Here is a 25,230-nt window from a genome sequence, read left to right on the forward strand (position 1 = left end):
AACATATATTTATATATTGAAGGGTTTTGCTTCCAAATAGAGTATATTTTCTAATGATTTGTTTCGATAAAAAAAATCACAGAATTTTATATAAAGAAATATGTAGTGTAAATAAAATTGTTGGCAAAAAATAAGTTTGTTTTATTTTGTTCAATAAACTTCCATATTTATATTTAGGCATAGTAATAAAAAACGCAAATATTTGAGAGCTAACCTCTTTAATTTAGTTATGACAAAATAATTTTTTTAGATTTTTAAGAAAAATCTAAATGTAAAAGTCTCAAATGTTTGGGAGCTAAATTCTTCAATATATAAATATGTATGTAATGTGTCGTTTTTAAACATTGATGTGTGTATTTAATGGTAAAAGAACTCTGTTTTGTTGATGTTTTGACAAAAATATCGTAATAGAATCTTATGGTGTATAGCCTATTTTACACTTTGTAAAAGAAAGCAAGTAAATGGGTTATTTATATTTAACATTAGTTTAATGATTTCTCCTCCTCATGACTGAATGTGTCTAAAATGGTGTTCGAAAGCTACATAAGATAGCAGCTAGATATATTGAATTTGTATGTGGCATCTGTTCTTGAAAACCTACAATACTTTGGTCCAGAGGGGAATTTCTGTAGTTATTTTATTATACAGAAGATTAAATCATAATTGTGAACTGATTCTTTCTTGGTTATTGGAATGCATTCAACCAGTATATATGTTCTGAAGCCAGAAACATAACTTCATTGAGCTTGTTATTTGAAACAGTTTGGGCCTTAAAAATATATTTAACTCATATATGTATGCAATGGGGATCCATCTCAAAAGTTGTAAGAGTTTATGATCTGCGAACACAGAACCCATTGGGTACTAGTTCCTTTAAATATGGCAAGTAATTCAGCTCTACAAATACCTCTTGACCATAGTAAAAAGAGAAAAACTGATACATGTGCATTAAATGATCAACGATAGCGAAAGAGAATTGTTAGCGAATACTAGAAGAAAAAGGTAGTAGTAGAAAATGAATGAGGGGACGAGGACAAAATAGACAGGGTTAAAGGTAAGCGAAATGTTGAGGGGGTCAGAACACAGGAATAGAAATAGTTAGCAAGTCATCTCTAGTGGAACCTGTGGTCAGCCAGACTATGGAATAAGCGCTTGGTGAAAAGAAATTTGCAGTCTCCTTATCTGTGAAGTTGGTATTTGTTTTACTGATTTTTTTTTTCTTCTTCCTTAAAATAACTTTTATACTTTGACTCCTGCCAAGATAATCTGGTATGCATTTAGTTAATAATAATTGGTTTCTTGCTTGCTCCCTCCCCCATCACTGACCAGTGTCCAACTGACAAACATCAAATGGGTTATGTAAATCCATATTAAAGCAGAGGAATGTTTACACAGCATCAGCTGATGATGAATGCCTTTATTTCTGTAAACCTATCCTATTCTATGGTTAACATGTTCTGATATGTTCAAGGCCGGATTATGTTACCATCAACCCTCTTACAATGTCTTTGTTTTCCCGTTCTCTCTCTCTCCTCTCTTTCTCACTCTGTCCTCTCTCTCTCTCTCTTTCTCACTCTGTCCTCTCTCTCTCTCTTTCTCACTCTGTCCTCTCTCTCTCTCTTTCTCACTCTGTCCTCTCTCTCTCTCTTTCTCACTCTGTCCTCTCTCTCTCTCTTTCTCACTCTGTCCTCTCTCTCTCTCTTTCTCACTCTGTCCTCTCTCTCTCTCTTTCTCACTCTGTCCTCTCTCTCTCTCTTTCTCACTCTGTCCTCTCTCTCTCTCTTTCTCACTCTGTCCTCTCTCTCTCTCTTTCTCACTCTGTCCTCTCTCTCTCTCTTTCTCACTCTGTCCTCTCTCTCTCTCTTTCTCACTCTGTCCTCTCTCTCTCTCTTTCTCACTCTGTCCTCTCTCTCTCTCTTTCTCACTCTGTCCTCTCTCTCTCTCTTTCTCACTCTGTCCTCTCTCTCTCTCTCTCTTTCTCACTCTGTCCTCTCTCTTTCTCTCCCTTTCTTCCCTCCCTCTCTCTCTCTCCCCCTGTCTTCCCTCCCTCCCTCTCTCCCCCTGTCTTCCCTTCCTCTCTCTCTCTCTCCCCCTGTCTTCCCTTCCTCTCTCTCTCTCTCTCCCCCTGTCTTCCCTTCCTCTCTCTCTCTCTCTCCCCCTGTCTTCCCTTCCTCTCTCTCTCTCTCTCCCCCTGTCTTCCCTTCCTCTCTCTCTCTCCCCCTGTCTTCCCTTCCTCTCTCTCTCTCTCTCCCCCTGTCTTCCCCCCTCTCTCTCTCTCTCCCCCTGTCTTCCCCCCTCTCTCTCTCTCTCCCCCTGTCTTCCCCCCTCTCTCTCTCTCTCCCCCTGTCTTCCCCCCTCTCTCTCTCTCTCCCCCTGTCTTCCCCCTCTCTCTCTCTCTCCCCCTGTCTTCCCCCTCTCTCTCTCTCTCCCCCTGTCTTCCCCCTCTCTCTCTCTCTCCCCCTGTCTTCCCCCTCTCTCTCTCTCTCCCCCTGTCTTCCCCCTCTCTCTCTCTCTCTCCCCCTGTCTTCCCCCTGTCTCTCTCTCTCCCCCTGTCTTCCCCCTCTCTCTCTCTCTCCCTCCCCCTGTCTTCCCTCTCGTTCTCTCTCTCTCTCTCTGTTCTCTCTCTCTCTCTCTGTTCTCTCTCTCTCTCTCTGTTCTCTCTCTCTCTCTGTTCTCTCTCTCTCTCTCTGTTCTCTCTCTCTCTCTCTCTGTTCTCTCTCTCTCTCTCTGTTCTCTCTCTCTCTCTGTTCTCTCTCTCTCTCTCTCCTCTCTCCCCCTCCCTCCTTCTGCCAAGGTATTTAATCTGGCCTGTAGAGCTCTTATGGAGGACATGAAAATATTTTTAAAAAATCTTTTCAATGGAAATGCATGAAAATATTGTGGTGGTTTTTGTTTTTGTTCAGAAAATTATTAAAAGAATGAGGTTTTGAAGAATCAGTTTTACTAAAAAGAAAACTTAATGAGCAAAACGGTATAAAACACAACCAGACCTTTTTTTTTGCTCTAAAAGAGTCAGCAGTATGCCCCCTCACCCGTTCCAAATCTTTGACCCTCTACACTACAGCATGAGAGACTGTGTTAAAAAGAGTCCAGTATTCATTTGTATGTAACATCATAAATAAAACAAATTGCTGTGTTGGTCACATTAAATAGTTTGTTTCACTATCTCTGGGTAGAATAGATTCACAATGATTCTCATGACGGTTTTCTGAGTCTTACTACTTTCGTGCTGGCTTTTGATAATTGTGAAGCGGGTGTTCTGTTTTTGATACCATCACTAGAAGATTGCCGTACCAAACCAATGCGCTCACACTAACTGGTATTTGTTTTTTTCAACAAAACCCCCACCTTTCCTAGAAGAATTGCCTTCGCTATAACTTAGGAATTCTATCTATTCTCTGTATGGTAACCCTCCAGAATATCAGAAAGAGGTTAACAGATGCTATGCTTTGTCTAAGGGTGACCTAGAACTGTGCAAGAAAGTGGCATTTATCACCCTAAGGTATTATACTTACCTGCTTACTTGAATACATACAGCGCTTAGTATTCCGAAATATATGTTTATCTGATATAAACTCAGTTTAACATCTTTTAACTTCGTTGATCTAATGAGGCCCGGTGTGTCAACTGTATATTAAATCAATTTTGTGTCAAATTTATCTTTGTGGAGCGTCGCATGAAATCCATATCTATGTGACATGACTATTTACATGACTTGTCCTTTGTTTTTTAGACATTCATCAAAGGTCAAAGAGTCTTCCATACGACAACAAAAACAATTGAATTCCGAACCATCACCAGAACACAAGGCACCGTCATTAGAATCTGAACAACCTCAGCCACCTGAAAACCCAGAAGAACCCCAACAGCAGACAACATCAACCCACATCAATCCTCATTCGGACTCATTAACAGCAGACGACCCATCACCATGTGACAGTTATACGTCGACGACATCCTTGCCCTATCCCAATCCTGTTACTGCTGGTATCATGGACAAACCTGATGGTTTGTATTCTTTCTCTCCTCTCATATATATATATATATATATATATATATATATATATATATATACACACACACATACTAAAAACAATGCTCATCCCAGAATGGGTAAAAGTAATTCCCTGGACAGAACAGTTAAACCTTATGTCTAGAATCCTTATCACATGCAATGTAAATCTGAAATATTTGCATTTTCAAATGGGATGTTGTGCCCATGTTATGTGCTTAAAAAAAACTTTTTAATACTTTTTTTTTTTTTTTTTTTTTTTTTTTTTTTTTTTTTTTACACCTTTTGCATAAATTGCTAAATTAAACTAAATACAGCTCACATTATGACCTGGAAGGATAGTACCCGTTGCAGGTGCAACAAAAAAACAACAATAAACACAGAACAAAAGGGAATCACAACCCTTACAAAGACACTTTAAGAACTAGTTGAGGCATTGAGGGACACCTTACGGCAAATATCGTCAACTCAAGCTGTACTTAAAAATAACTCCCAAACAACAGAAAGTAAAATCCCACCAGACCTCAAAAACCGAACATAACTTTCAAATAAAAATTTCACAGAAACTAACAACATCCCAAAACCAAATGAACAAATGCCTAGTACATCCCGGAAAGGGAAAAAATCAAATCTCTCACCAACCAAACCGAAAATAAATGAAAAATCCAAAAAAGACAGATCCCGCTCCACGTCAAAAGCAAGAACTACAAACCAGAATAAATTTGAAACCTTGGAAACAATGGAAATAAACGACAGAACCTTCAACTCCCCCACAAGTAATATTAGAAAACAACCACTCCTATTCTCAATAAGACAAAAGGAAATCAAATACATAAAATTAAACTATGGCCAACAAAATAAGTGAATGGAATTGCAGAGGTAGAAAAGCCAACCGGACTGAATTACTTCTACTAATATCCAATCTCTGCCCTACAATAATATATCTACAAGAGACCTTTTTAAAACCATCTGTAAATATCAATCTCCATAGATTCACTGAATACAACCACACAACAAATAACCCAAATAGAGCGCCTAATAAATGGCGAGGATGTTGGTTCATAAGTTTTCCTGTTTCATCTATAGGGTGGTTTGGAGATGGATAGATGGAGCAGATTGTGACCGTTCTATGTAGGGTGGTTGTGACGGCAATTGCCTGTAAGTTAGATTGTAATATTTATTTGGCTTTGTGCTGTGTTTTTGTTAATGGATGTTCCTCCAGAAGCTCTATTTGGGTTATGTGTTGTGTGGTTGTATTCAGTGAAGCTTGAAACTAATAAAATAACTAACTTTCAATGCGGCTTCCAAAAATATCGAAGCACTACAGATCACTTAATATGATTGGAAACTTTTATCAGAAATGCATTTATACAAAAAAAAAGCATATAGCTGCTATTTTCTTTGATCTTGAAAAGGCTTATAATATCACATAGAGGCATGTAATCATGAAAGATCTCAAAGAAGCTGAACTGAAAGGAAGACTACCCATCTTCATCGACAATAGACTATTTAATGTCCGTGTAGAAACATGCCTCTCCAACATCAAAGAACAGGAAACAGGTGTTCCACAGGGAAGTATTATGCCTGTAACATTGTTTAACCTAAAAATTAACAATACTGTTGGATGCATAAACCAAGTCGTGGATTGTTCACTATATGTCAGTTATTTTCTAATTTTGTACAGCTCAAGGCATATCCACATAATTGGGCGTCAACTTCAACAATGCATTGACAAAATAAAATAAAAAATGGACAGCTGAAAATAATATACATCTCCATAATGAATTCCAAATAAAATAATATACAAAACTGAGAATGAATTCAAATTTTCCACTAACAAAACAAAATGGATGCACTTTTGTCAGCTTAGAAAACCGCACTCAGATCCTCTTTTAAAATTGAACTAGCAGGGCTACCCGGCGTTGCTCGGGACCGTATAAACAATGAAAAAACAAAAGCAGATATTGAATATATGTTTTATTCTTAGGGGAGAGGAATCTTTCATCTCTATGTATTATTTGTTTTATCTACCCTAGGACTGGTATTGTTCATGTTTTATCCCTAGTGTAGGTAATTTACAGCATGTACATGAAATTGTTTTACCTTAGGGAGAAGAGAACAGGTAATATACAACATAATGTGTCTATATTACATCCCTGGCAACGCCTAGAAACCAGCTAGAACATGTATTTCAGTCAATCTTTATTACATCTTGGGCTATGCCGGGAAACCAGCTAATCTCTATTTAGTGACTTGACCACCAAAATACCTCCCTAAGTGTGTCCTTTCTTTTGAACTTATTAGATATAGGTATCTAGAAATGTGTGTGAAATTTTGTTGAATGCATTGTTCACTATGATTTTCTTATTGTTCTACACAATATCAACTGTAGCGAAATAAAACAGTAAACTTAGTGTAGTGTTAGAATAAAGAGCAAAGGAAAAAATTAGAATCATATTCTGTAATTACAAATCTAAATTTGCTAGCGTGTACCAGTATTTGCCAGGTTGTGGAAATTTGGAATTTATAACATATGTAGTGGCCTTTTCCTAGATACCTATTTTTATAATTGTTTCAGTACATTGCTAAAAAATGTGACATTTGTTGGCGTTTGTAAAAAAAATCATGAATGTGCTTATATTCCAAAAAAGAAAATATCAGTGCACAGTATTGAAAGTGTTTGAGATTCAAAAGTCTGTAACATTTCTACTAACTTCATAAGATGTCATGTGAGAAACTTAATTGAATATCAAGACATTATCTGAAGCGTTTTTATTTTGGTGTAACGTATGTGTTTACAGTGAACCTTAACTTTTAATAAACAGATTGGTATGCAATGACATAGGCTAGGAATCTTAGACAAAATATATATAAATTGGAAAAATGTGTGAACAAATGAAAAAAAAATGATCCGCTCTACTTGATGACATCAAGCACAGTAATATTTTAGTGAAGAAAATATGAAATTGATGTTCAGTGATTAGTTTGGATGAATGAGAAAATGTAATTGTTTGATGCATAAAAAATAACTCATTTGCTGTATTTGATATTAAGCAGCAAAAAAATAGTGATTTGAATATTTAGGAAAACATCAAATCAGATTATGTAAAAAAAAAAGATGAAATTAGAAAATATATATTTTCTGTTTATGAGTTTTGCCAATTAAAATTTTGTGGCAGAAATTGGGTGATTACCATGCAATTTTATTTTGGTAAAATTCTTAAATTATTTCAATGTTTATTATAATTTCTTATTAGTGACTTGTTATCATCAAAATCCGCCCCAAAGAGTGTCCTTTCTTTTATTAGGTATCAGAATAGGTATCCAGATTTCTACTTCTATACAAATATGATATTGTAGTACAGTAAATGTCAAATTGTTTTTCAAGTATTAGTTTGTAACGTTTGTACTGACTTCATCAGATGTCATGTAAGAAACTGAATTCTATGTAAGAAGACTTTATCTGAAGTGTTTTTATTTTGGTATATCATGTGTGATTACACTGTAGTAATTGCGCTGAAAGCATGTTAATTACAAATGACAAAAGTTAAATCAATTTCTGATTCAGCTACACAATATAAACTAAAGGAAATCAAATTTGCAAAATAAAAGCAATATGTAGTTATGGGTTAGTTTGGAGTTAGAATAAAAAGCCAACAAAACAGTTAGTTTGTATTGTGTAGATTGGTCATTTCTGATAGTATTGAGAGTCGTCAATGAAAATCTTAATTTCTGACAAAATACTGAATGTTTCTTGGATACCCATTCGTAAAAAGTACCTTTTTTGGAAAAAAAAAAAAAAAAAAACACTCCCCGGATCACCTTCACCACCTTAAAAAAAAAAAACTTTATTCTTCAAAAAATGTGCACATTGTTAGTGTAAAAAACAGATTCGCACCACTTGATGAAATCAAGCATAGTAATATTTTAGTAAATAAAATATGAAATTGATTTTCAATAATTAGTTTGAATGAATATCAGAAAATGTAATTGTTTGATGCATAAGAAAGAACTCATCTGCTGAATTTGATATTAAGCAGCAAAATATTTCAAAACATAAAAGTGTGAAACATAACATGAATACTCTCCATTGTCACTTGAAAACATTGGTCTTGGTAGGCAGTTTATTAGATGGTGAAATAGTGGTCTTGGTATGGTGTGCTTAATATTATTGTATGCAAAATGTAAAAACACAAAAGAGGGTACAATCAATATTGAAAAAGTAATATCTGTCACAGAAAATAGTAATTTATAAATATCAAAAGAAATATTATTCTGTACTTAAAATGTTAAACTTACTGTTAACAATAATTTAAAATGGTGATCAGGATGAGTCCAACAACTTAGTCCTTGAGCTTTCTTATTGGTCATAGTAAAAAGAAATTGTAGTCTTTCAAGTTTGTTGGTCGCATTGGGATTCTTGGAATGTATCAACAGATTCCTGCATATGAATCTTTGTTAATTCCACACAATACAAAATATATATACAAAACAAAGTAAAGCAAAGTATAGGGTTAGTTGTGTCCTCTAATTATCAACCAAGTATATGTATTGATAAAAAGATAAAAGCAATTGAAATGTTTATTACAATGTATCAATATTAAATTTTTATCATGAACAACAAATCGAAATAATGATAGATATTTTGTGCTTATACGAAACTGGAATCAAGGATTGTCACCTGTGATTTTATATATGTCAATAGTGCATGCCACTACAAATGATATTAGCCAAATTAAGTTTTGTTTATTTCACCCATTATAAAATATATACACAAAATGCAGTAAACAAAGTTTAGGTTTAGTTAATGATAAGTTTAGGTTCGAGAAATAAGCAAAGAAAAGAAAAAAAGATACATTTGTTTATAGTGTGTAAATTGTAAGTTTGTAAATATTTAAAACTATCCACACTGGTATGTGGAAATTCTAGATACCTATTGTTATAAAGTTCCAATTCATGTTTGATATGTCACTCTACATGTTCCCTGTTGCACCCCAAAGATGTAAATGATTATCGAGAAAGTGAAATGAAACAGTATTTGAAATAAAATAGAAACAAATGCTGATGTTTACTATATAAAACACTGTGTTCAATGGAATTGAGCCTTATACAATATTGGTGGAATAAAAAAATCCATTTTTTTAATTCAATTTAAGAAATGAGCAAAAATTTGATATTTAAAATATTTGGCATGAAGAAAAAGAAATATAAGATAAAAGGTGATAAAGCAGTAAGAATCATATGCTGAATTCAATTAAAAACAAATATGATTGTCAAAGAAATATCATGAAAATTTTGTAAGTGAAAAAAATTATTTTTTGATATATTTGGTTTCGAAGTATTAAGAAACATGTACAACTTCATTTTAAAGACAAAACGAAAACTGTACTAATGATAATGACAATGGTGAAAGGAAATTGGAAAAAAATGTATCAGAGGTAAAATGTTGGTCACATATACGTTTGTGTGGTATGCATGAAACACGTGTAGAAAATTATATTTTCTGATGCTGAAAGTAAGAAGAGAAACATTGTTAAAAAATGATCTAAAAGGCAATAGTAAAATCCTCATTTTTAGTGTGGGATATGTTGTTTGTTTCAATTGAGAAAGGAAACTTTAATTTATACAATTTGATGTTATAGATCACAAGTTTTATCACAATAAACATTGTGTTCTTTAATTATCAACCAAGTATATTTATTGATAAAAAGAGAATGTAATGGACATGTTTATTATAATTTATCAATATTAAATTGTTATCATGAAAAACCAATGGAAAGCGTGAATGTTATTTGGTGTTTTTAAAAAACAGCTACCAATGATTGTAACCAGTGATATTTGTGTATGCTAACAGTGCAAATGTGGTGGTGAAATGAATTTTTGTTTATTCTTCACAATATAAAATATATACACAAAACTAAAACATAATTTACGGTTAGTTAATGATAAGTTTAGGTTAGAGAATTAAGCAAAATTATAGATACCTATTGTTATAAAGCACCAATTCATGTTTGGTATATCAATCTACATGTTCCTTGTAGCACCCCAGAGGGGTAAATGAGTGTCAACAAAATGAAATAAAACATAGTATTTGAAATAAAATGAAAAAGTGCTTGAAAAGTGAAATATGCTGATGTTTACTATCTAAAACATTGCGTTCAATGCAATTGAAACTTATACTATATTGGTGGACTAAGAATTAAAGAAATAAAATTTAAGAAATTAGCAAAAAATTGATATATAAAATATTTGGCATGAAGAAAAACAAATATAAGACAAAAGGGGAAAAAGCAGTAACAATCATGTGCTGAAGTTCATTGAAAATAAATCGTTTGTCAAAGAAATATAATGAAAATTCTCAGAGTGAAAAAAAAATGGGATTTTTACAAATCTGGTTTCCAAGTAATAGGAAACATGTACAGCTTCATTTTAACGACAAAATGTAAACTGTAGTAATGGTAATGAGAATGTTGAAGGAAATTGGCAAAAAATTGTTAGTCAAATGTTGATCAAATATTATAAGTTTGTGTGATATGCATGAAACGTTTAGAATATGATCTGCTCTCATGCTGAAAGCAAGTAGAGAAACATTGTGAAAAAATGATGTAAAGCTAAGCTAAGCAAACGACCAGTGAATGGAAATGTTTATTATAATGTATCAAGATGAACATATTATCATGAAAAAGCAAATCGAAATAGTGATAGTTATTTGGTGCTTATACGAAACAGGTATCAAGTATTGTGACCAGTGATTTTATTGATGTTAACAGTGCATGTCACTAAAAATAATGATGGTAGCGAAATTAAGTTTTGTTAATTCTACCCAATATAAAATATATACGCAAAACAAAGTAAACAAAGTTACGGGTTAGTTAATGATAAGTTTAGGTTCGAGAAATAAGCAAAGGAAAAGAAGAAAAAGGTACATGTGTTTATATTGTGTAAAATGTTAGTCTGTAAATATTTCAAACTATCAACACTGGTATGTGTAAATCCTAGATACCTATTGTCATAAAGTACCACTTCTTGTTTGATATATCACTTTACATGTTCCCTGCAGCATCCCAGAGAGTTAAATGAGTGTCCACAAAATGAAATAAAACATAGTACTGGAAATAAAATAAAATAAGAATATGTCTGAAAAGAAATAAATGCTGTTTACTATATAAAAAGTTGTTTTCAAGTGTCAAATGGAATTGAATCTTATACAATGTTGGTGGATTATGAAATTGCATGAATGAAATAACATTGGAGAAATAAGAAAAAAGTTTATATATACAATATTTACAAATGTAAGATAAAAGGTGAAGAATGGCCAAATCCGAGATCTATAAATCGTAAATTTTCAAAGTGAAAACAGTTTTTTTTTTTTTTTTTTGATCTGCTTTCCAAGTAATAGTAACCATGTACAGCTTCATTTTAAATGAAAACTGTACTAATGATAATGTTCATGGTGAAAGGAAATTGGAAAAAAATTAAAAATGTCAGAGGTAAAATGTTTGTGTGGTATGCATGAAACACGTGTAGAAAATGATCTCATGCTGAAAGTAAGAGAAACATAGCTAAAAAATTATGTAAACGCAATAGTAAAATCCTCATTTTTAGGAACATAGTGTGGGGTATGTTGTTTGTTTCAATTGAGAAAGGAAAGTTTAATTTTTAGAATTGGATGTTATAGATCACAAGTTTTATTACAATAAACATTGTGTTCTCTAATTATCAACCAAGTATATTTATTGATAAAAAAAGAAAAGTAATGGACATGTTTATTATAATTTATCAATATTAAATTGTTATCATGAAAAACCAATGGAAAGCGTGTTGGTTATTTCGTGTTCATAAGAAAAAACATCATGGGTTGTCACCAGTGATTTTATGTATGCTAACATTTCGCTGCAAATGTGGTAGCTAAATGTCTTTTTGGTTATTCTACACAAAATAAAATATATACACAAAACAAAGTAAAAGAAATGTCAGGGTTAGTTAATGATAAGCTTAGTACCAAGAAATAAGCACAGAATAAGGAAAAGAAAGATACATTTGTTGATATTGTGTCGATTGGTGAATTTGTTGGTTCATTTTGTTTTATGACATATCAACACTATATCAGGTTATTTCATGCCCAATCTAGTGACATTTTTTTTTCCTAGAATATATTTGTTTATTTAATGTTGGTTTCTATTTAACTCATAATTGGGACCCTAACAGGTACTACTACTCCAGATCAGAGTGGACCTGGTAGCAATAGCAATTAAATGGTGGCTTCACACTTCACAAAGCCCCATGTTTGGATACAGTTTATGGTCATATCCAGGACCTGGTGAATTTGTAAATAATTGAAACGATCAACACTGGCGAGTTAGAATTCTACATACCTATTGTTATAAAGTACCAATTTATGTTTTACATATCGCTCCACAACGTTGCTGCAGAATCCAGACAGTTGAAAGAGTCTCAAGAAACTGAAAAGCTATTTAGTACTCTTAAATAAAATAACATGCATAAAGAAATCCTAATATAAGACAATAGATGAAAAAGCAATAAAAATTTTGTGTGGAATCAAGTGAAAACAGTTTCTTTGTCAAAGAAATTGCATGAAGATTCTCAGAGACTTTTCCTTCCTCGTTCCCTTCCCTTTTGGTGGACGGAAACTTTCACAGTGGCTCAGAAGGTGGGCTGAGCACACTTCCTACAAAGGTGGGATGGGTAAATTTCTTTTTCATTTGGTTGCCTGGAGGACAGGCTTAGGCCCCCCCCCAAAAAAAAAGGTTGGAGCCAGGGAACTTCTCCTCCCAGAAGGGGGAGGGGGGCCCGGGAAGGCTTCTCTTCCCATATTTTTTGTTTTGTGTAAGGTTGATCTCTTTCCAAAGGGAGTAAGAGGATATCCCTCTCTTAGGAGGAGACCGAAGGCTCCCTGGGCCTCCCATCCTCCTTCTGAGAGAAGTTCCCCGGCTTCCACATTCATTGCTCAGCCCGCCGTCCAGGCAATCAGAGTCTGATTGTCTGCCGTATATAAAAAGGCGATTTTAGCTTGTCAGGCGGTATGCTCTGCGTAGACCATTTTTCTTCCACCTGTTGACCTTCCCTCCCTGTCATACAATACGCTTAAACAGGATATTTTAATTTATGCAGATTCCATATAGACTTTTAGTTTCCCAGGGTGTATACCCTCCGTTGACCATTTATGTTTAAGAGTTTTCCTTGCCCCTTCTCTGCCCCAGAATGGGAAGGGAGCTCTTTCCCACTGTATGGGGGGGGGGCTTTCTTTTATGGTTATGTGGGGAGCCTTACCTTTACCCCCCTTAAGGTGGTAGGTCTTTTTTGTAAAATTGTTAGTCAAATGTTGATCAAATATTATAAGTTTTTGTGATATGCATGAAACATGTGCAGAATATGATCTGCTCTCATGCTGAAAGCAAGTAGAGAAACATTGTGAAAAAATGATGTAAACCTAAGCTAAGCAAACGACCAGTCAATGGAAATGTTTATTATAATGTATCAACAATAACACATTATCATAGTTATTTGGTGCTTATACGAAACAGGTATCATTGATTTTATTTATGTTAACAGTGCATGTCACTACAAATAATGATGGTAGCGAAATTAAGTTTTGTTTATTCTACCTAATATAAAGTATATACACAAAACAAAGTAAACATCTGCTGAATTTGATATTAAGCAGCAAAATATTTCAAAACATAAAAATGTGAAACATAACATGAATACTCTCCATTGTCACTTGAAAACATTGTTCTTGGTAGGCAGTTTATTAGATGCTCAAATAGTGGTCTTGGTATGGTGTGCTTAATATTATTGTATGCAAAATTTAAAAACACAAAAGAGGGTACAATCAATATTGAAAAAGTAACATCTGTCACAGAAAATAGTAATTTATAAATATCAAAAGGAATATTATTCTGTACTTAAAATGTTAAACTTACTGTTAACAATAATTTAAAATGGTGATCAGGATGAGTCCAACAACTTAGTCCTTGAGCTTTCTTATTGGTCATAGTAAAAAGAAATTGTAGTCTTTCAAGTTTGTTGGTCGCATTGGGATTCTTGGAATGTATCAACAGATTCCTGCATATGAATCTTTGTTAATTTCACACAATACAAAATATATATACAAAACAAAGTAAAGCATAGTATAGGGTTAGTTGTGTCCTCTAATTATCAACCAACTATTGATAAAAAGAGAAAAGCACTGGAAATGTTTCTTATAATGTATCAATATTGAATTGTTCTCATGAAACACAAATCGAAATAGTGATAGTTATTTGGCGCTTATAAGAAACAGGTATCAGGGATTTTGGTGTATCAGATGTTTTTACAGTGAACTTAACTTTCAAGAAACAAATTGGTATGCAATGACATAGGCTAAGAATCTTAGACAAAATATATGCAAATGAAAAAAAATGTTGAACACTTATAACTTTGTATGGACTCTCAAAAACATTTGTAAAAAATGTGTAAACAAATGTAAAAAAAAATGATCCGCTCTACTTGATGACATCAAGCATAGTAATATTTTAGTGAAGAAAATATGAAATTGATGTTCAGTGATTAGTTTGGATGAATGAGAAAATGTAATTGTTTGATGCATAAAAATAACTCATTTGCTGTATTTAATATTAAGCAGCAAAATATAGTGATTTGAATATTTAGGAAAACATCAAACCAGATTATGTAAAAAAAAAAAGATGAAATTAGAAAATATATATTTTATGCTTATGAGTTTTGCCAATTAAAATTTTGTGGCAGAAATTGGGTGATTACCAAGTAATTTTATTTTGGTAAAATTCTTCAATTATTTCAATGTTTATTATAATTTCTAATTAGTGACTTGTTATCATCAAAATCCGCCCCAAAGAGTGTCCTTTCTTTTATTAGGTATCAGAATAGGTATCCAGATTTCTACTTCTATACAAATGTGATATTGTAGTACAGTAAATGTCAAATTGTTTTTCAAGTATTAGTTTGTAACGTTTGTACTGACTTCATCAGATGTCATGTAAGGAACTGAATTCTATTTAAGACTTTATCTGAAGTGTTTTTATTTTGGTAGATCATGTGTGATTACACTGTAGTAATTGCGCTGATAGCATGTTAACTACAAATGACAAAAGATAAATCAATTTCTGATTCAGCTACACAATATAAACTAAAGGAAATCAAATTTGCAAAATAAAAGAAAAATGTAGTTATGGGTTAGTTTGGAGTTAGAATAAAAAGCCAACAAAACAGTTAGTTTATATTGTGTAGACTGTTTAATTAACTTTGTTCATTTCTGATAGTATTGAGAGTGGTCAATGAAAATCTTAATTTCTGACAAAATACTGTAATTTTCTTGGATACCCATTCGTAAAAAGTACCTTTTTTGTGAAAAAAAAAAACACTCCCCAGATCACCTTCACCACCTAAAACACAAAAACAAAAATATCTTTATTCTTCAAATATTGTGGTTGACTGGAGGACGGGCTGAGCACTCCCAAAAAGGTAGGAGCCGGGGAACTTCTCCTCCCAGAAAGGGGGCCCGGGAAGGCTTCCCTGTCCCCATATTTTTTTTTTTTTTGTGTAAGGTTGATCTCTTTCGGAATGGAGTAAGCAGAACCGACAGGGGGGGGGTCAATCAACCATACAAAAGGATATCTATCTCTTAGTTGAAAGAGGGAAGGTCTCCCTGTCCTCCCATACCCCTTCTGAGAGAAGTTTCCCCAGCTCTCAGCTTTGGGGGGGGGGGGGGGTAGGAGGGCTTAGCCCGCCCTCAAGGCAAATAGTCTGACTGTCTGCCTTATATAAAAAGGCGATTTTAGCTGGTCAGGTGGTATGACCTGCATTGACTATTTTTCCTCCACCTGTTGACCTTCCTTAATATTTATTTTTAATAATAAACACATTTTATTTTAATATTAATATTTATTTGTAATAATAAACACATTATATTATTTTAAATATTAATATTTATTTTTAATAATAAACACATATTATTTTAAATATTAATATTTATTTATAATAATAAACACATTTTATTCTACTTTAAATATTAATATTTATTTTTAATAATAAAAACAATTTTATTTGAATATTAATATGTATTTTTAATAATAAACTCATTTTTATTTTAATAATTATTTTTAATACTAACTCATTTTATTATTGTAAATGTTAATATTTATTTTTAATAATTATTGTTATTTAAGAATAATATCTTCTATTTTTTTACTGTTTATGTCTAACTTTTATCGACTTTTTCTTTTTTAATAGCATATTCTTTAAATGAATAGAAAAATAATTTCCCAAATTTTAGACCCCGGTTATTTGGCTGATAGTCGATAAAAATGATTAAAAGAGAGATTCATGAACATTAACGTTGTCATATAAAAAGAAAATGCTAATAAGAAGTGTTTTTAATCAATGTAACATATTTATTCAACTCTGTCATATATTTGTTTGATGACAACTTTTTCGAATCTGTGTACAGTAAAAACGATATACTTACATAGGATTTTGAAAGCATTTAAACTGTCGAAGAGTTTTATTATAAATAAAAGAGTTTAGTTTGTTGAACTTAATGGACTTTTTTGTTGTATCTGTTAACTGTTTATTCTTTTTATCAAACAAAAAGAGAATTTTTATATTGACATGTGATGGACTGTTTTTCTAACATCGAAATTTTAAAATTAGTTTTATTTAAATATAAAAAAAAACTCGCCATTAGTGGACGGTCAAAAGACAAATATATAACAAATAAATGTTAGGAAAGGCAAGATAAGTTACTTTTCTATCCAACTGGATATATTTTTTGTGTTTTTATTCAATGTAACATATTTATTCAGCTCGAAAAACATACAGTGTTTACCGATGTATTCGAAAAATGCCACCAGTTGTTTACATAGCCATTTGCCGGAAGTGACGGTTTTTTTTTATATAAGTTTTATTCAAACAGGCTTTAAGTTCAAATTAATGGACTTTTTTTTATACTTCCAAAATAAACTATTACAGTCGTTTAAAACATAATAGAAGTATTATTTTTTATTTTTTAAAAACAATGTTTACAAAATGTCTATGCGCGTTTCTTCCGGCCGGCTGCGAATAGCATAAATAAATAACTGTTGCCAGAATTTATCGCATTTTTATTTTTTAATAGCATTTTCTTAAAACGAATAGAAAAATAATTTCCCATGAAAAAAAAAAAAAGAAAATGCTATTAAATATAATAAAAATTACTGAGATAAAAATATAAAAAAATACGTACGTAACAACAAAAACACACCGAAGAAAGTGTGTGTGTGTGAGAGAGAGAGAGAGAGAGAGAGAGAGAGAGAGGGAGGGAGGGAAGAGGAAGCGGTGTATGTTGAATTTTGTTCCTTTTCGAAGCAGCACAAAAAGTAAGTGTTTCCATAGTAACCAAACCGTGACGTCACGTCACGTGACATGACTAAGCGTTTTTAAACGAATAGAAAAATAGAAAGAGGGTGATAGAGAAAGTGAGAGAGAGAGAGAGTAAGTGTGAGAGAGAGAGACGGTGTTGGTTTTACTCCCCCCCCCTTCCAGCTTAAGAGGTATGAGGTCACGTGGTAATATACAAAATGGCTAATTATTTTACATTACATAAATATTACGATATTTTTATAATCGTCTAATATTTTGGAAGGTGAATTTTTTTATTCCCGTACATTTTTTCCTGACATTTTTCGTTAAAACTCTTGTATAAATAATATTTTTAACCAGGTAATAACGATGGACACATTGGCATAAAGTAAAAAAAAAGATATAACTGAGCCGAAGAGAAAAATGCAAAAGTATCGGAGAAAGATTTTTTTATTAACAATTGTTCGCCATTAGTGGACGTTGACGTCACGTCACGTGACATGACTAAGCTTTTTTTTTTTTACGTATTAATTACATTGGATCATTCAAGAATTACGTAATAAAAAGCATTACAATGACAGTTTTTTTTGGGACCCCCTTGGAGATAACTGATACGTTTACCCCTTTCTCTTCGTCCGTTTGACGTGAAATTTCGATATTTGTCATCCGGGACACGGGGCTTCGATATGATACCAAATTTATCAAGTCTGGTTGTGTCTTTCAAAAGTTTTAGCGTTACATACAAACATACAAACTCACAGACATTTGGGATTTATATATATAGATGATACCCAAATTCCTGCATTCATCCCTCACATCAAACATCTAAAAAATAAATGTAACAAAACTTTCCAGATAATGCAAGTCATTGCCCATACAGATTGGAGAGTAATCAGACTAACCCTATTGAAATTATATTGATCACTAGTGTAATCAAAACTATATTATGGCAGCTTCATTTACAGTGCCACCAGAAAGTCATACATAGACATTAGATACCATTCAATATCAGGGCCTCAGGTAGCCTTCTGAACTTCCCTCATTGATAATTTCTATGCAGAAACTAATGAACTCCCATTATCAGTTCAATGCAACAAACTAGCCTTACAATATTTGGCCAAAATTCTCTCTTGCCCAAACAATCTTGCCTACGACTGAATTACAAACCAACTAGATTACTCTCTCTTATAGGAAAAAATCACAACCAACAAATCCAGCCCATAACTACATCTTCCATTGCAAATATCAAAACATATTGACCAAAAAGTAAAAGTTATAGAATCTTTTGATCTTCATATAAAACCACTAGTGGAAGACACAGGTATCACAATCACCAACATCCATGATGTCAACCAACTAAACCTTCCACCTAGACTACTAAAACAGTTTGAAATTATCCTTCAATTAAACAAACTCCAAAAAAAAAATAATAAAACTCATCCATTAACAAAAAGAAAAACACCGTAACATTCAGGAAAAATGCCTAAACCATCAGCATATCTACACAAATGGTTGCAAAGACAGCAACAGAACTGGATGCGAAGCAGTATCCAATAACATTACTTTACAGAAGCAACTACCAGACTATGCTTCAATTTTTAGTGCTGAAGCCACAGCGATAGACCTGGCTCTAGACCTCATTTCTGACCTCATCCACAACAAATTTATAATTTTTTCAGATTCCCTATCAGTACTTGAATCCTTAAAAAGCCAAAACTTTAATAACCCGCTACTCATCAACTTATTACAAAGACTACATACTCTTTCACAAAACAAAATTGCGCAGGGAGGAAGTGGTTTTGTGCCACGTTCGCATAGGACACATGCACATAACCCACTCTTTCCTGCTAAAAAAGAGGATTTTTTTCAATATTTTAATTTTTTTTAATGTCTTCATTAAACTAAACAAGTACAGTATCAAAATTTTTTCCAACATTATTGAATTCAGCATTAAAAAATCCAATAAGGGATTGATATGTAATAAAATAAAACTACTAAGCCAAACTATTATGTTTATATACATGCGATAAACATTAATGTGATTGTTTTTTTTTTTTTTAATTTCTTTTTGTTTCCAAAACTCAATCATGTTCTGCAAAGTCAAAAACAATCAAACTCCATTAATAAATATTTGAAGATATAAGCAACTTGAAACCTAAAAACCTTTTCCAAAATTACTGGATAGAATTAAATAACCTGAAATGGTTTCATATGCCGTAAAATAAAACAACCAAATCAAACCAATTGTGTTTATACTGATGCAACATCAATTTTCTGATAACTGATGGTTTGCTATCTTTATTAATTTGGACAAAATCAACAAGAGAGAATTTTATAATTCCACTCCCACTAAAGTAGTCTTCTGGGCAGTCAACAGATGCCTCTGTATGTAGCATGCTATTAATTTACTTGTTTTCACTGCACCTGCTGCTGGTAGTCTCCTCGCCCCCTTTTCTTTTTCTTTAATTGAATCCTTGTTATGGAACTTCAAACAAATCCAAGTGATGTTAAATGAGAGTTTATTAAATGTACTAACGTGTTAATGAGTTTGTCAGATAGGTAGTAAGATAACGTGATGATTGGTAACATTGGGCGGAGGTGGGCAAATTTTGATAAAGAAGACAGCTCAATAAGAATTTATCAACTTGAAAATGTTGTAGTTAGCTGGGAATCAATCCTTGTGGTATTTTGTTCCACAGATAGGTAGTTCTTGGAAAGAAACTTTGCTTGTGAAAGTTTTTTTTTTTTTTTTTTTTTTTAGGTTTAGGTACACAGAATAAAGGAAAATTATTTACAGTGGTTGTAGTTAGATGAGTTTTTGTTTCCATCAAAAAAGATTTAAACTGTTGAAAAAAATGACAATGTTGTTTTGTTTTTTTTTTTTGTCTTAACAAAAGTTGTTGGTAAAATAGTGTTACACCTGTATGACTCCTTTGGAAAATTGAATTTTATCTAATCATATGGAAAAGAACTGTTCAGTTTGTAAATATTATCATTGATTCCATATGAATAAAATATACACACACATATATATATATATATATATATATATATATATATATATATATATATAGTTATTTCACTCCAAACAAGGCCACTTGAATGTAAGGGCTACTATTTGAGACTAAATCTATAACATAATATGTACAGAGTTGAGCAGCAAAATATCTGTTCACTTGAACTTCTGCATGTCGGTACAGTCAGGGAAGCAGAGACCTGAGCCTGAGAGGGAATTCCAAAGTCTAGCAGTTAGAAAAAAGATACTATGAGAGTAGAAGGTTTTCCGGCATCTAGGGATCTCTACAGTGTAGGGTGGGAGTTTGCTGCTTGTCGGATTAGTCAAGGGTATTTATTTACATTGAGGAGGTACAAGTGCTTGGAGTTCGTCTGAGCACATTTTATGAAAATATTTGCAAAGGGATGCAACATTTCAACGATGGCACAGAGGTTGGAGATTGGTTGATAGTGCAGAGCTTAATAGATTAGAGACTTCTAAGAGCGAGAGTGTTAGATGCACCAGCCCAGATGTAGCAACAAATATGGGTGACTGGTGGTTTTGTAGAGATACTTTTTGAAATGTATTTTGTTATTCACATCTCTTGGGTCATTGTTTACCAATCAACTGCAAGAAATCCAACACACCTATATCTACAGACTTACTTTCAATATTAATCAACAAGAATTAAAAATTTCCCCAACTTTATCAAATCTTTGAACTTTTGTTCACATGCTACTTTCTCTTGTTAATTAATTTCTTATGATCAATCCAAATTATTAAAGAGGCATCAAACAAAATGATTGACACAAATGCTGCTTTTCATATCCATTTTCCTGTCCTTTTCTTTGCTTTTTTTTCCCTTTTCTTTGCTTTTTTCCCTTTTCTTTGCTTTTTTCCCTTTTCTTTGCTTTTTTCCCTTTTCTTTGCTTTCTTCTTTTCTTTACTTTTTCCCTTTTCTTTGCTTTTTTCCCTTTTCTTTGCTTTTTTCCCTTTTCTTTGCTTTTTTCCCTTTTCTTTGCTTTCTTCTTTTCTTTACTTTTTCCCTTTTCTTTGCTTTTTTCCCTTTTCTTTGCTTTTTTCCCTTTTCTTTGCTTTTTTCCCTTTTCTTTGCTTTCTTCCCTTTTCTTTGCTTTCTTCCCTTTTCTTTGCTTTCTTCCCTTTTCTTTGCTTTCTTCCCTTTTCTTTGCTTTCTTCCCTTTTCTTTGCTTTCTTCCCTTTTCTTTGCTTTCTTCCCTTTTCTTTGCTTTCTTCCCTTTTCTTTGCTTTCTTCCCTTTTCTTTGCTTTCTTCCCTTTTCTTTGCTTTCTTCTTTTCTTTACTTTTTTTTTTCCTTTTGCTCTTTGTCCCTTTTCTTTGTTTTTTGTCCCTTTTCTTTGTTTTTGTCCCTTTTCTTTGTTTTTGTCCCTTTTCTTTGTTTTTGTCCCTTTTCTTTGCTTTTTGTCCATTTTTCTTTGCTTTTTGTCCATTTTTCTTTGCTTTTTGTCCATTTTTCTTTGCTTTTTCCCCCCTTTTGTTTTTTCCTTTTCTTTGATTTTTTTCCTTTTCTTTGATTTTTTCCCCCTTTTCTTTGATTTTTACTTTTTTCTTTCCTCATTTCTTCCATTCTTTTTTTCTTCCTTCTCTTTTCTTCCTTCTCTTATGCTTTTTTTTTTCAGTTCTTTTTACCTTTTGTTCCTTTTTTCCTGTTGGTCGGTTTTTACTGTTATTTTATATTTGGCATTTTTAGAGCCCATTGATCATTCCAAAGATGTTGAAGATGAAGAAGAATACAAAGACACGGAACTTGGTGCTGTTGATGAGCACAAAAGTATCATCTTGCATTTGTTATCACAACTCAAGTTGGGAATGGATTTAACTAAGGTAATCAATATCTCCTTTAAAAAGTTAAACTTTCCTCCATGATTTGAAAATTTGACTTTCTAAAAGAGAAAACATTAATTAACATTATGCAAACTCTTATCAAATTTTAACTGCAATTTTCATTTACTAAACAAATTACGAAGGTAGTTCCAAAAGTAAAACCTATTTTTGATCTCCCGGCGAAAGAGGGATTGGACCTAGTAATTCACTTCCATTTGTTCGCACTTTTCTCAATAATCACACCTTGGATTTTTACAAACTTTTGCATAAACATTAGTAATAAGAAAGTAAATTTATGTCCGAAAGGATTTTCCAGGATAACTCTGGTTGCTCCCCTAGGGGGCATTATAGGAGTAAAATTACTTCCAAATCATTCACCCATTTGTTTGTTTGCACTTTTCTTAATAATCATACCTTGGATTTTTTTTTTTTTTTTTTAATTTTGCACAAACATTAGTCATAGTGAAAGTCAATATTCTTCACTCCTGGAGGGGGGACCCCATATGCTCGGCTTCTTTTTTTTTTTTTTTTTTTTTTTTTTTTTTTTTAATTCAAAAAGTTGAAGAACTACAAAAACTACAAATGTATCATTAAAACAAACTTTTTTGTGCTCCAGTATTTATTTTTATTTTTGAGATAGTCACCACTATTGTCAATGTACTTTTGTCAGGAATTCAATAATGCATCTCCGCTTCTGATGTATGTCCATGACAAGGGTTGTATTCTCTGCAACAGAGAGATGAAACTTTCAGGTCATGAATACATAAATTCAGTCATCATAACAATGCAATTTGCAATCCCCTCTGATCCATTTGGGCAGAATAAAACAATAGATATTAGTTTTGGAATGTCCCTCATAGTTCAAGTCATCAGGTATAAAAGAAAAGCAGTAAATAGACAAGCGATAAACAACACAAGATGACTAAGTTATAAATTTAAAAACAAATATTTTTTTTACATGAAAATATAAGTGAGAAATGTATAAAAAGAAAGATAAAAATCTAACGTTGGAAAAAGGATATAAAGACTATTTTCAGCCGACGAGCAAAGAATATATTCAAATACACAATACCAGTTTAGGAAAGAAAGTGGGATTGTAACTAACAGTACACCGGTGGGTAATTCAGAAGATAATCTATATTAGAATGAAATAGTTTGAAAAACATGTAAATATGTAAAAGAAAGTGAGTCCAATCAATATCAGGAACAGGGAATTTTAAGTTCTGGGACTGGCATTACACAATCTTCAGTCAGGATATCAGGTTACAATCCCAATGCCGGGTTACCAGTTAGGTTGGTCGATTTAAATTTGTTTTTTATAAGTTTAATTCATTTCTTCTTGCTGGCAATAGAAATACTTCAGGATAGACAAAATTGTTCATAGTTGGTATTTTCACTCTTGAAAATCTCTTTTCATATCGGGTTGTGTTTTAACCCAGAATTTGATGTAAGATGATAAAGGTATATTTTTGTTTTTCCTTTCTTTCGTTTTCGTCTTTTTTGTCTTCATCAGCATTGTTCTACCAATGTCACGAAGCTGAATCTCACTGCCCTTTTCGCTTTCCTTTCTTAGGTGTCGATCACATGACTAGAAATGTAAGCGACCTACCAGATGCCAAAACTACATGACATGTTTGGTATGCATTTAGTTGAAAGCATGACCTACATTCGGTCTGCGAATCAAAAAGAGGGGTGGGGTCTACAAGAACAGGCATGTGTCTTTGCTTTTTTTGGAAGTATTTCCTTTCGCCGACAAACTGTATTAGACAATAAAAACTAAATATGCTCTTAGTATAATTAGTTCAATAAAATAAAACTTGTAAAATCCTTATCCAAATAGCCATTATGTAATACATGTCAAAAGTTGAATTATACTCATTGGTTATGTGTGGCCCAACCACCTATGATAGTCAAAAATTGCCCCAGAAGGGGGTGAATGAGAGCTGAATTTGAGCTTTTATTTATGTGAGTGATCCCGGGGTACTAGCAGATGACCTTGCTGTTTAAAAATGATTTGATCGCTGATACAAAATACATGAAGGAAAAAACAATTTCGGGAACATTAATAGTATTGTTTGGTGAATAGGATTTTGTGTATTATTGAACCATCTTTTGTCTTAGAGGTGACTTTAAGGTCAAGACCGAGATTTGGCTTGGATGGGAAAATCGGATAATGGAAAAGTTTGGTTTCTGTCAGGGAAATTACTTAATTAATATGCATAGGTGATGTGGCCAATTAGTCAATCAAGGTGAATCAGAGTATGGCGTAATGAACAAGGATTGGTTGTATGAAAAACTCCAAACGTCACCCACCCCTTCTTTTAAGAGGAGCCACAGAGCAGTTTTGTTGGGAGTTGCTAGTTCCGTCATCACCCAGTGCCAAATAAGTTGCTTCAACTCTCTGTAATATGCAGATAAGTAATTTTTTGTTAGTTTATAAATTCAAGTGAGAAAACTTTGCTTATTGTGCGAAAAGATTTTTAAAAAGTTATATCTCTAAAAAAAAAATTAGTTAAATCATACAAATTTGAGTTGTATTTTTTTTTTTTTAACTTTGTTTCAGGTGGTTTTACCAACTTTCATTTTGGAAAAGCGTTCATTGTTAGAAATGTTTGCTGATTGCATGGCACATCCACTGCTGTTTTTGTCGTAAGTACATTTTAATGGTATTTTCTTGTTTCTCAGTTGTTGATTTACCCTTCTTTGGTGCAATTGAGGAATAAAGAATGGTTCATTATTTTTACAGATCCTCAAGATGACCAAAAATAACATAGCTTGACCACGTGATCAAAGAAATCAAATCACTATCAGACATCCACCATGAAAATGGCTTGACCAAAATTATCAATATATGTATGGTTGTATAGTTTAGTTTCCTAGAAGTAATTCCACTGAAATCTGTGTTTATTAAAGAGTGCTCAATGGTGTACAGAGCAAGCATATAATGTTTGTATAATAAACATATATCAGTAAAAATTTTGAAT

At 32.7% G+C, this 25,230-nt stretch overlaps 1 protein-coding gene across 11 annotated transcripts in view; it reads left to right on the forward strand.

Annotated features, from left to right (window-relative positions):
* LOC145276793 (oxysterol-binding protein-related protein 11-like) overlaps window positions 1-25,230 on the forward strand; it is a 430,789-nt gene that overhangs the window by 372,305 nt on the left and 33,254 nt on the right. For all 11 annotated transcript variants that reach the window (XM_080128095.1, XM_080128098.1, XM_080128099.1 and 8 more), the window contains 3 exons: window positions 3,734-4,008; window positions 22,113-22,246; window positions 24,810-24,895. In XM_080128095.1, the coding sequence (XP_079984221.1) occupies window positions 3,734-4,008; window positions 22,113-22,246; window positions 24,810-24,895 (495 nt within the window). The remainder of the gene's footprint in view (window positions 1-3,733; window positions 4,009-22,112; window positions 22,247-24,809; window positions 24,896-25,230) is intronic.

Source organism: Euprymna scolopes, chromosome 5 (assembly GCF_053919585.1).
Source record: "Euprymna scolopes isolate OS-2025 chromosome 5, ASM5391958v1, whole genome shotgun sequence".
Classification (NCBI taxonomy): domain Eukaryota; kingdom Metazoa; phylum Mollusca; class Cephalopoda; order Sepiida; family Sepiolidae; genus Euprymna; species Euprymna scolopes.